At 40.5% G+C, this 11930-nt stretch overlaps 1 protein-coding gene across 2 annotated transcripts; it reads left to right on the forward strand.

The window, feature by feature from the left end:
* Positions 1 to 992: 992 nt before the first annotated feature.
* On the forward strand, positions 993 to 11057 carry klf5a (Kruppel like factor 5a). 2 transcript variants are annotated; one of them, XM_066660255.1, is made up of 4 exons: positions 993 to 1238; positions 3881 to 4769; positions 6093 to 6152; positions 8598 to 11057. In XM_066660255.1, exons 1-4 carry the CDS (start codon positions 1086 to 1088, stop codon positions 8774 to 8776), a joined length of 1281 nt encoding a protein of 426 aa, XP_066516352.1. In that variant the 5' UTR covers positions 993 to 1085; the 3' UTR covers positions 8777 to 11057. The 2 variants fall into 2 exon arrangements, with proteins under 2 accessions (XP_066516352.1, XP_066516353.1); XM_066660256.1 differs by lacking the exon at positions 993 to 1238 and adding an exon at positions 3237 to 3324.
* The last annotated feature ends 873 nt before the right edge of the window (positions 11058 to 11930 follow it).

Below are 11930 nucleotides of genomic sequence, written 5' to 3' on the forward strand. Positions count from 1 at the left end.
TTGTGTCTTGATCAAAACGTAACAAGATTCCTTTGCGTTCTCACCAGTTGTAAAGCTCCACACAGTGGAGGTAAAAATAGACAGAGCTCTACGTAGTGTACGATTCAGTGTGGCTCATCTTAATGCTGTACAAACCCAGTCAGAAGTAGGTTTTCATCAGCATTCTTCTTCAGGTCTAGTTTATCAGAGATTTAACTAATCTGTGTGTTTATAATATCTATCAGTACTGCTCCTTATTGATAATATTAATTAATGTCTAATTATGCATTTTACAGGGATAGACATCATAAGGTAAACGTACTTCTCACAAATTATTACAAATATATATAAAAATCACTGAATCGGCAAACAATTTAATACAAAAAATTTGGATAAATGTGCATTACGTTAATATATGTTGAAAAAACTAATTTTAATTAAGTGGTGTTGTTTTTATGTTACTTTATGAGTGTATCTTTTTTTTGGAGGGGGGGGCTGTTTAGAAAATTAAATGTAAAAATTAAATGTGACAAAAAAAAAAAAATAGAAAAAATAAAACAGTAAGAAATAAAAACGCCTGTCGACAACGAGGGAGAGATCGAACAGGTTGGGGGCTCCTGATGTGAAACACGTTAAAGCTCAGCAAACGTAAACGAGAAATGCACGTTCAAACGTGGTGTCAGTTCTGTACGCTTCGTCTTCCCCGTACCATTGACTCTCCCGTGTTGAGTATAGTATCCATCACCGGGAAAAAAAATCCCTAAACTAAACCTAAACTAAACCTAAACCTAAGCGTACGTGTTTACACTCGAATACCGTTTTTTTTTTACAGGCGCAGGTGCTCCTCAAGCACGTATTTCTCTTGAGTGTTTGGCTTCATTCTGGATCACAGTGTGAGCTGTAATAAAGGCGGAGCCGCTTCACTTTCCCCCGCCCATACACACACACACACATCCATACACACTCCCTCTCACACACCGAGACCACTACATATACATACAAAACACACGCGCGCACGCTCCCTCTCTCACTCTCCCCGCTCCCTCTCGCGCTCTTGGTGTACATAGTTCAGTGAGGAGAGAGAAAACGCCGCGTGCACGCGCTTCATGGCTGCAGCGCTGATCACCGCCTCGAGCTCCGCGCTCGCGCCGCCGGGACACGACGAGTACAGCCGCGTGGAGGAGGAGAACTGCGCGCTGCTGCCCTTCCACTGTAAGAGTCCTCCAACCGACAGGGTGTTGGCCAACGACTATGCGCAGGTACACCGCTTCAGTCTGTGCTCCGTCTCTGCTTCTCTATTGCTTACAACACTGGAACACAAACACCAGTGTCTCTATTTTTTGTGTGTTATGTCTCGTGCCTCGTACCAGATCCGCCTCCTTTATTCACCTTGTCAACTCTGCCGATCATAATAACACAAAACGTGCTTGTATTAATAATGCAAATAATATAAATAATTAACTGGGCCTCTATGCGGAGGCTCTTGTAGGGTTCGCTTTATATGCGCGGATCAAAATGAATCCCCCTGCCGTTGTAATTCACTTTTTTTAATCTCTCCATCCATTAAGTAAATAATAATAACAATGGAATGTGTGCTATAATATTATAAGTAATGTGTCTGCCTTATTGTTCCTCTAGTAGGGGTGTAGGGAAAGGCACCACAAATGAGCCCCCGTTTTCCTTAACCTTAGATTTAATCTAAAATAAAAATAGAGTGCATTTTTATAAGTTTATTCATAGGACCTCCTGAGGCAATGCAACACTTTGAAGTGAATAAAACTGCCTGTGTAATTGTCAGTTGGGTTATGTACCTTTCTTGCAATTCAGTTTTTAAATGATCGTATCAATATAATGTCACGTTTATCCCGTCAGAAATGTCAGGCAGGACCTGGCGGAGCAGTTGTTTCTACAGATGAGGTTATATCCAACTTTAAAAGTTGTGTTTTACTTGAAATGTTGTAATTCATGTTATTGACGTTTTGTCCATTACGTACCTTTTAGACGTTTGTCTACTTTTTCATAGTGTTATAGCCTTTTATTGAAACTCATTGTTTCCCAGTAAACAAGGAACGTCCCTGGACGTTCAAAATAGGTCTAAAAGTAGTCTGTCCGTCAAGAACATATTTTAAACGTCAATGGACGTCCAAAATCCATCGTAATAAGTTAGTTAAGTGGTGACCAATCGATAACGTCAGTGGACGTCCAAAACGCGTTTTTTACAAGTAATATATTTCGGGACAAATTAATAACGTCAATGGACGTTCAAAATACGTCTAATAGTCGTCTTTTCAATGTCTGTGTTTGGACGTCTTTTCATCTTTCATTTTCAACTTTAAGAGAACGTTGATTAGACGGCAGTCATTACGTTATTTCAACGTTAAATCAACGGCTAATTGTTTACTGGGTTGTACCATCTGCACAATGTCAGATAGACCTTCCTCAGTAAAAGACAGGTATTGGAGAGAGGCGTGGTTTTTTAGATGCTGCATTTTGCCCTGGGTTGAGGCAGATGGGCAGCCAGTAGCAGTCTCGCAGTTGCTTCTTTGGCTGTCCCGCCGTCAACAACTGCCCCCACCCACTGCCTCCATCCACCAACCGCACCCGCCCACGAACGATACTCCAGTTCTGAACTGAAACTTCCCAGCAACGCCGACCCCCTTAATCAGAAAACTTGTGAAAGAGATATGCTGCGTGTCCGGCGAACAGCTGGACGATCTAAATTCAGAAATAGCTGTGTGGTAAGCAGCCGCGTAAAGAGCACTTCAGGAGGGCTGACATTCCGAGTGCCCCCCCCCCCATCTCTAAAACACACGCGCGTGCACAATTTCTCTTTCTGTAGTAGCTTATTAGGAGCTCTCAAGCATTACAAGCTAGCACATATTTTGTGAGCACACCTGAGCTCAGGTAAATCAAATTTCCAAAGTGTTTATTGCGGTTTAGCCAGAACAGAATAAAAAAACGTTGTTTCCTTGGAGATCCGTGAAGATTGGGGTACCAAAATGTAAAAATAAAACTGCCCAGCGGACCTCGGTCATAATAAACAATCTTTGATTGATTCATTTCAGCTGATTGTGGTTTAATGATAATTGGGTGACATTTATTTGCCAAAGCTGAGTAGTAGCTCCCATGCTTTCCACTTGTCAGCAAAGCCTGTTTTGGCGCCTGAGGTATGAGCTCTGTTTTACAGTCCAAGGGGGAATGTAGCAGAGAGCTTCTGAAGGCTACTTGATAAATGTTTTGCTGCTGACTGTGCTGCATAACATATCAGCAGCCCACCAGTTTCATCCCTGTCATAGTTTAAGCATGATGGTAGCCCACACACTGAGGAAAAGAAAAACTGCACAGGTGATTAGGTTTAACTGAATTCTACATTTCTCTCTTGGGATATTCGCCAGTGTGACATGCTGTTTGTTTATGTAAATCAACGGTTGAGCCGGACATCGGACATCATTTGTGTCCTATAATCACTAAATCAGGCTCTGAAAAAGTTTTAAATGTGTAGCAATGGGACGTGATATGCTTTATCGTTGCTTGTTTTCTCCTTGATCATTTAAGATGAAGGGGTAATGATTGGCGTAGGTTATTTTACATCTTATCATGTGTGACATTACAGTTAAGGCTCAGAACACTGCTTACACTTCTGATCTATTCATTTCCATGAGTTACCTTGCTCTTAAGCAATAGGCATTTAAGCACCTTCTATATGTGGACTGTAAGAAGGATGCATGCAAGCTGCATGTTTGTGTTAAGCCAATCCACAGTCCTTTGAAATCTCTTCATCTTCCCGATGTGAGCCGATGCATTCCACCTGTCACAAAATCACCATTCTGTGCTAAGCTTGTCATATGCGTGGCTGCAAGAGTTTGAAAGAAGCTTAGAGCCCTCTGTTGTCTTTCTGCAGGCGAAGCTTGAGATGGACAAATACCTGACACCTCAGCCCCAGGCTTCCCCAATGGCCAAGAAGGATCACAGCTTGTCACTGGTGGACCAGTTATTTGGGGATGACCAAGGCTTCCCTTACAGCATAAACATGAACGTATACCTGCCCGATATCGCTTACCTTCGAACCGGCCTGTGTCGTCCAGCCCGGCCTTCTGTTCCTAGCCAAGCCAAAAGCAAGCCGGTGACGACCTCGCCTTTCTCTTCCCCGCTGGACTGTCCAATTACCACGGCTGTCTCGGCTCCTCCAACTCTGCCAGAGTTTACCAGCATCTTCAATTCAGCGTCCGGCCCAGGCGTGGGCATGGATGTCTGTGACAACTCAGGCAGCGTCTTCATCAAACAGGAGATGCCCTCTTTTGAGCTTCCCCAGGACGGTCATCTGTTCAGTCTGCTGAGCTCAGAGCTGGATGACCCCATGCATGGGGTTTCGGACTCTCATGCCCATGCCATGCCTCCAGAGGTCCCTGGCCCTAATTTCCATGACATGCACTTAGCAGCCCCACAGACCAAGCCATACTGCAGCATGCAGGCCACCGGGTACCCTCTGAGTAGAGGGCATTTTTCTCAGAGCCAGACACAGGTCAAGACGCTCTACCTTCCGCCCTCGCCACCCACGTCGGAACCCGGCAGCCCTGACCGGCAGAAAGAGCTGCTTCATAACCTGACACCACCCCCATCGTATGCCGCCACCATTGCATCCAAAATGGCTGCCCACACGCCCAATCACCCAATGCCCGCATCCACACGTACACCTGTTAACACGGCAGCTGGAGGCATGCCAGTCCGCTACAACCGCAGAACCAACCCTGACCTGGAGAAGAGGCGGATACACCACTGCGACTTTCCAGGTACAAAATATATATCATAAATAAATAAACGTATTTAAAATCTTTTGGTTATGGTATGGAACTATTGCAGTACAATCTTATAGTGGACAATTTGGCTGATGAACTAAGTTTGAGAGCCCACTAAAACATTACTCACCATTGTCCGTCAAATGCCTTATAAAGCAGTCGACGTATTTGTGTAAGACACTTAAAGTGAATGCATGCTTTCCTTTTTTCCCACTCTATTCAATATTTGAAATTGTCCAAGCTGAATTCTGTTTGTAGCAATATAAACAACAACGAAGAATAATCACAGTCAAGAAATAATGATTAGTACAGATCACTCTGTGGGACACTGTAAAGTGTCCTGTGGAAAACTCAGTCTATGAGTTGAATCCAGTGAGTATTTATAACATCGGCAGTTTTTGCAGCACAGCTTGAGTAATAAATCAGTGTGGAATAACCTCATGTATGTATTAGACATAGCCATTCTCCATGTTGATGTTGTTATTTAGTTCTATACTGATGTGGATATACAGACTGTCTGGGAACTTATTACACAACCAGTTAACCCTATATATGTTTGAACATCAGCCCCACTACAAATTGCATTATAGACTTCATTCTTGTAAAAACCAAGCTTGAATAGTTAACCAGTTACTTCAGCACTGTTTCGAGTCCTCCTCCTGGAAGCCTCAAAGGCAGAAGCTATAAACCAGAATAGAAAGCCCTCTTTCTGCAGTGCTTCCTTCACTCACGCTTAAGTGTTTTGTTTAGGACCTGTTTCACGTTGAAGTCCACATCATAAATCATAGTCATTCCCCTACCACTCTGCTTTGCTTCCTCACCAAGACCAATCCACTGTTGAATAATTCAGAGAGAGACAAAGCCTTTTAACCAGGCTTCTGAATTAATGTGAAGGAGTTGACGTCAGCTCCTGATTGTTATTGAATCCTGTTGCATCGAATTGACCGAGCAAATTGTAAAACAGGCAAGCCTCACAACGCCATTAATAGTGCATTTACGCTAAGCAGTTCTACGTCTGAAATGCCGCACGCCATTTAGAACCCATCACTGCTTTACTGAGCGGAGGAGCTTTACAGCTAACGAGATGAGATTGGTTTTAGCTGCTTAAATGGAATGGAAACATTACTGAAACGGAGGAACATGTTGCCACTTAGTTTGTGAATCCACTTATGAGTTTTTACTGTTATTGTGGTTGAACTACAGCTCACTGGTCTGCCCTCTTCATTTATAGCATTTAAATCAGTTTTTTAAAAAGGGGATATAATCCCCTGCATTTGTTTCTTTTTCAATAACCCAGGGACGTCCTCTCTGTTTCAGGTTGTAAGAAGGTTTACACCAAGTCATCGCATCTGAAAGCTCATCTGAGGACGCACACTGGTAAGAACTCTCCCAATTACAGCCAATTTTATTCGGGCCTGACACAGTAACGACGGCTCTTTATTTTGGGTCTTTAGGGTCATGTTGCTGGGCAGGAAGGAGTGCTTGGCATGCCCTCACATTCATAACTCGTGTGCTTGCCTGTAAGCTATCCCATACCCCCCGACTCAATATAATATTCACCAACTCTTTTTTATCACTCTGTACTTTATTTGCGGCCGAGATTAGCTAAATAACTCAGCGTCCTGACTCTCTGGCTTTGTGGGCTGTAAAACATCCATGTCTCTGAACATCTGGTGTTGCAAGCAGTGCTGTAAAATCTTGGGGCCTTTAGAGTAAAATCAACACGTTCCACAACACGGCCTTGAGAGCACTGAGAGAAAACAAATACAGCAATCACCTGCTCGTTCGATTGTTCAGAATTTCTATTTTTCAACACTTTTAAGTCACCAAACAAAGTAATAAACTGAATTGCCAGCCTGCTTGGGCCCCCAAGTAATATTCCGATAAGATAAGGCCACCCCCGCTTGACATGGCCCTGTAGTTGTATCCGAAAACACTTCTCAGAATGCGTAGATACCAGTTTAGTCACTCATTAAAGAAGATGTCATTTCTTATTAAGACATCTCAAAAGTCAAGGATGGCAGCACTGTAAACAGTACAGATCCATACCTTTCATTCTCTGTAGCTTCTCAATGTTCACTTGTTTCCTCTGCAAAGACTTGTTTTGATCTTAATGCTGTCATGGCAGCACCACACACATTCAAGTCTAACAGGAAAAAAATTATCCCATTTGGGAGACCACATATCCACTGCACCACAGTCTATTATTCAGGCTATTTGAACTGGTATAACAGGGAGGACTGCTTTCCTCCTTTTCTCTCTGTGGGTCTTCTCTCTTGCCTGAAAGAGCTTACACAATGACTCGATAATCACCTCAGATACACTCCAATCCTACCTGTCTCGAGAGAGAGGCGAAGGGGCCCCCCCAGGCATGCCATGTGCAGAGGTGGGCTCGCCAAAACAAGTCATTACAAGACTCCCCATTTGGGGCTCTCCTCACCTGTGCCCATGCTCCAGGCTTACACTTACACAGTTAACTAGCTCTCATTTTCCCAGTGATTGTAAGCTTTTTCCGCACTAGATCTTTTAGGCTTGTTTACTGGGTTTATAGCCCTACCACACTCTACAGCAATCAAATCAATGCTATTTAATATTTGCACGATGTTAGTAGTTAGTGTAGCCTCTCCTTTCTCAGAGCTGATTTTGTCGCACACAGATTAAACCTGTCATTACTTCATTTCTCACATTGCGTTGTCTGCCCGATAGCCAGTTTGACCTGCATGCTGCCTTAAAATGGCACACTGTGGGAATTACAAAACAGGCTCCATTCCAGACTGAAGATGCTTTTGTCTGGTTTGATGAACAGGCTTTAAAACATTTGAAACCTACTCTTGGGAAAGACAAACACAGTTCACCATGGCACTGTTTTCCTCTGACTGACTTCTCATTTGATCTTGACAGCTGGCATTAGCAGACTGTGTAGCTTTGTTTTGAATACCATTACCTTTTCTTGCTTTTTTCATTTTCCTCCCTTGGTAATGTGTTGTATCCACAATACAAGGCCCATGTATTCGCTGTGGTTACCCGTCTAATGAACATGAAGGGGAAACCAATATTACTTCAGTCAACACTGGAACAACATTACATATTCTGACAGCTATGATGGCAAATAGAAAAACAGAGCAATATCAAAGGGAGTGAGTTTTGATTAATCTTAGCTTAAGCTAAAATTGAGTTTGAAGCATTTTTAGTTTTTATATAAGACCTTACCCTATATTTTTCTGATTTGGTCTTCATTGATCCCTGAGGTTCACTGCCTATGTTTGCTTCTGTTTATAAATTATTTATAAACTATAACACTGAAAAAAACTGATCAGCCTTTAAACTAAGCCTTTAAAACTAATCATCACTGTCCACAAACAAACAGGTATCTCCATCTCCACCTGTCCTTCAAATTGTGTGTAAATTGGTGAATGGACCAATAGAACTGCTCCAAAATTAATTGGAATAAACCCTTTTAACACTCCCCTAAAAGGTTTTATCTTTCTCCTATAAACGTAATCATTTTGAGATACATGTTTTTCTTTGGACAGTGACGATATGTTGTGTGTAAATGAAATAGCTGACTATCTGGATATGGTTAGCTGTCCTGTCTGGGTGGGGCCAACCTTTGTCTGAATAAAAAGGCTGTATGTGCTTCCATATATGGACTGGAAAATGGAAGGTCATTAACCTTTGGCTTTAAAAAAAAAAAAAACAAGTTGTAGATCTTAAGTAGAGTAGCTTTTTCTGACTTGAGTAGAATTCCTGCATTGTGTTCTATCCATTCATTTGCCTGTTGTAGACAGTGAGTGAGCGTGTTGTTTGTTTTGTTTGTTGTAGGTGAGAAGCCATACAGGTGCACGTGGGATGGTTGCGACTGGCGTTTCGCTCGCTCCGATGAGCTTACACGTCACTTCCGCAAACACACGGGTGCCAAGCCTTTCCAATGCTCCGTGTGCAGCCGCAGCTTCTCACGCTCTGACCATCTTGCCCTGCACATGAAGAGACACCAGAACTAAATACACACTCAATGTTTATATAGACAAATACTGTACACACTGACAATCATGGTATGTACTTACATGCAGGAATACACTCACACTTTGTACAGACACATGCACACTCACACACACACACACACAATGCTAATCATGCACTTGAAGAGACACTAGAACAAAACACACATTTGTAGCCAACTTAGATGACCCTTCTGAAGTAGTAAGCTCTGATTTCCTTACTCCATTAGTCCAAGCTGACTGTAATCTCATTCTATAGACTGTCTTCTATAGCTCTACCCCCCCCCCCCCCCCCAGCTATGCAATCTCTCATCCACAACACATTTTAAGATACTTAAAGGTGCAGGGATTCTACTGAGCCCCACATAGACACTATGTAAATCATTATCTGAAACTTAAAGTAGCTTTTGTTTCACAATTTGACGAGACGGTCTGTGGCCGTGACTATTAAAAGCCATTCTGGAAAGCAGTAAAAAGTATGATCCAGTTCAGCTACTCATTAAATTACTGTGACATATGTAGCTTTATACTTTAATCTTGTATTATCCCATGCATTAAAAAAAACTAATTTTAGTTTGAAATAGATAAAAGGCTATCTATTTTGTCCTGGGCTGTTAAACCACAGTGTGACTGGGGGGAAGTACATTTGGTAGATGAAAATTTACAGGATGTCAGTCCTGAACAGCTGGGTATAGTCCATTGGTATTTTACTGGTGATTAATTTAGATTTTCTGAATGTATTTACCTTCAAACAGCACATTGTTTTTGATATTACCAAAAGCAGCACAAGGTTTTTTTAGGATAGTTTTGTGTCTGCTTTCAGTTTCATAATGAGTGAAAAACGTAAGCTGTGGACTTATAATAGTTTAATATAAAAATCCTCCACTTACAAATTCCCTTAATTGTAAAACATTTTTCAAGTACTCACTACTAAGCTTTGTTTTACTTCATGTGCGAAATGACAGGGCACAAAATTCATTTAAAAAAAACATCTTGAACTGGAATTGAATTAGATTTTTTTAGGATTTGTTTAGTTATATCTGTAAAGCACTATAAACTGCAGATCACTTTATTTTGCACCTCTGTTCGACTGGAAATGGTTTAAAACATCACTGGATACGAAACAGTTTGAACTGGATTTGAGTGTAAATCTAATCCCTTCATCTGTGTGAGATACACTCTACGACTGTGGAAGCTGACGTTTTTATAGCTTTCGAAGAAGGGTTGTTAATGTACTGCTACTGAACTGCAATTACGTCCTGAATTATTGAACGGCTGCATATAAAAGGAATGAGGGGGATATTAAAGGGATTCAGACAGCTGTATGATTTGTACAGACCTCTTTACATACACACACACTCACACACAAACACACTCACAAGCATGGCAGCCATTTTGTCATTGAAGCATTAGCTTGAATGTATAAGACTGCGCAAAACCATTACAACACATTTCATCTTCAAGTGCCTTCTGGGGTTTCCTTACTGCGCTACAAACTAAAGAAAATACATCTTTGGTCTGAGGAAAAAAAAAGAACAAAACCAATTAAAAAAAAAAAAGACAACAGCCCTACAATGTTTACTCTTTAGCGGCAGGTGCTGATTCACTAGCTAGTATTGGTTCTCTATTATTATAGTTTTATTTTCTATTACATATTTGGCTTTCTTTTTAAAAAAATTGGTGACACTTTACTCAGGCTTTTCCCATTTGTAAGTCTACGTAAGGCTTTCATAATATGTTATAGACCTGTATATACATTTATAAATGCTGATTCCAGGTTGTCTTATAACAATTGCTGTTGTCCATTTTGATGTCAGTTCATCTCAGCAAGTGTTACGACAACAGACACTTGTTAGAATAAGCCATTTTTCTGTAGTTTGATGTCAGTTATAATGAAAAGCTTACGAATCTTTCCCTAATGTAAAGTGTTATCAATATTTCTTTAAATGGGAGCTAATTCAATATCTGGTTCTTCCTGTAAAATTAACTTATTTATTGCAAAAGCTTCATGAAGTAAAATTTGACACATGGGACTTTTTGTGTAACTGAACTGCCTTAATGTAAATACCTTTTCCTGTAAATATTATTTTGATTGATTTATTTTTGTTGCTTTTTTTAATGAAAAGAAAGGGCACCATCATATTACTCTGCGTATTTGCAGTGTGTCTATATTTTTGTTGTTTTAAATATTTTTTATTTTGTACTTATTTTGTAGAATCCCAAATGATATTTCTAAATTGGTTGTCTTCGTGACAAAAGTTGTTTCTTGCCAACTGAATGAAATGAAACCTAATAAAATCAACCTGACTTTTTGTTTTTTGGATATTTGTTTGTTTGTTTGTTTTTTCTTTTCTTTTCTTTTCTTTGTTTTATTCAGGAGTATCTGTTCTTCTACTGCATTTAAACCTAACCACATTATGAGCCACACCTTACTGGACAAAAACAAAAGCACACAATCAGTTCGGAATGTCAAATATGTTAAAACATACATAGTGAGGTGTTTCTATTTTTGTATTATAACCAATTATTATTTATTAGTTCTTTGGTTTGAAATCACGAGTATGATTCCTCTTAAAAATAAAAGTCACCTCAAAGGCTTGCTCTGAACTGTGCCATAGAAGAAACATTTTGATACATTTAACAACAATTAAAAAGACGAGTGTGGATAGAGTTGGAAATAACCTTTTGAAACATTTTAAGGTTCTTCTAAGGACACATTATTCTACTAAGGACACATTATTTTTCAGGCATGTTATGCTCAATGAAACATAAAAAAAAGGAGTCGGACTAGTCTGCGCTAGTACTCATTCTCCTAACTTGGGAGCTTCATGTGATTGGTGGGTTGGGGTCCTAGCTAATGTGTGTAAATGGCAGTTACTATATTGGGGAGAAAAGTGGCTAAAAATACAAACAAAATAGCTGACTTTTTTTTTTAAGGAAACCAAAAGTGATTTTACTTTTGTGATGTTTCAAAAAAACCCTGATTGGGACACTTCACCTACACATGAACTCTTTCAGCTCTGACGTGGGGGTCTTCTACACAAAACATGATGTTTAATATGCATATATTTCTGCAGCTTTTTAAAAATCATTTGCACAGCTTTAAAACTGCTGAAACCCATTGTTGGCAAGAGAGGTTTAGGCATCCAACCTTTTT

The sequence above is a fragment of the Hoplias malabaricus genome, chromosome 2 (genome assembly GCF_029633855.1).
Source record: "Hoplias malabaricus isolate fHopMal1 chromosome 2, fHopMal1.hap1, whole genome shotgun sequence".
Taxonomy (NCBI): Eukaryota; Metazoa; Chordata; class Actinopteri; order Characiformes; family Erythrinidae; genus Hoplias; species Hoplias malabaricus.

Bases quoted from the DNA above. Each gene is read 5' to 3' on its own strand.
- klf5a (XM_066660255.1), top strand. From the start codon at position 1,086: ATGGCTGCAGCGCTGATCACCGCCTCGAGCTCCGCGCTCGCGCCGCCG. The intron at 1,239-3,880 runs GTACACCGCTTC...GTCTTTCTGCAG, and splicing joins TGGCCAACGACTATGCGCAG to GCGAAGCTTGAGATGGACAA. The intron at 6,153-8,597 runs GTAAGAACTCTC...TGTTTGTTGTAG, and splicing joins TCATCTGAGGACGCACACTG to GTGAGAAGCCATACAGGTGC.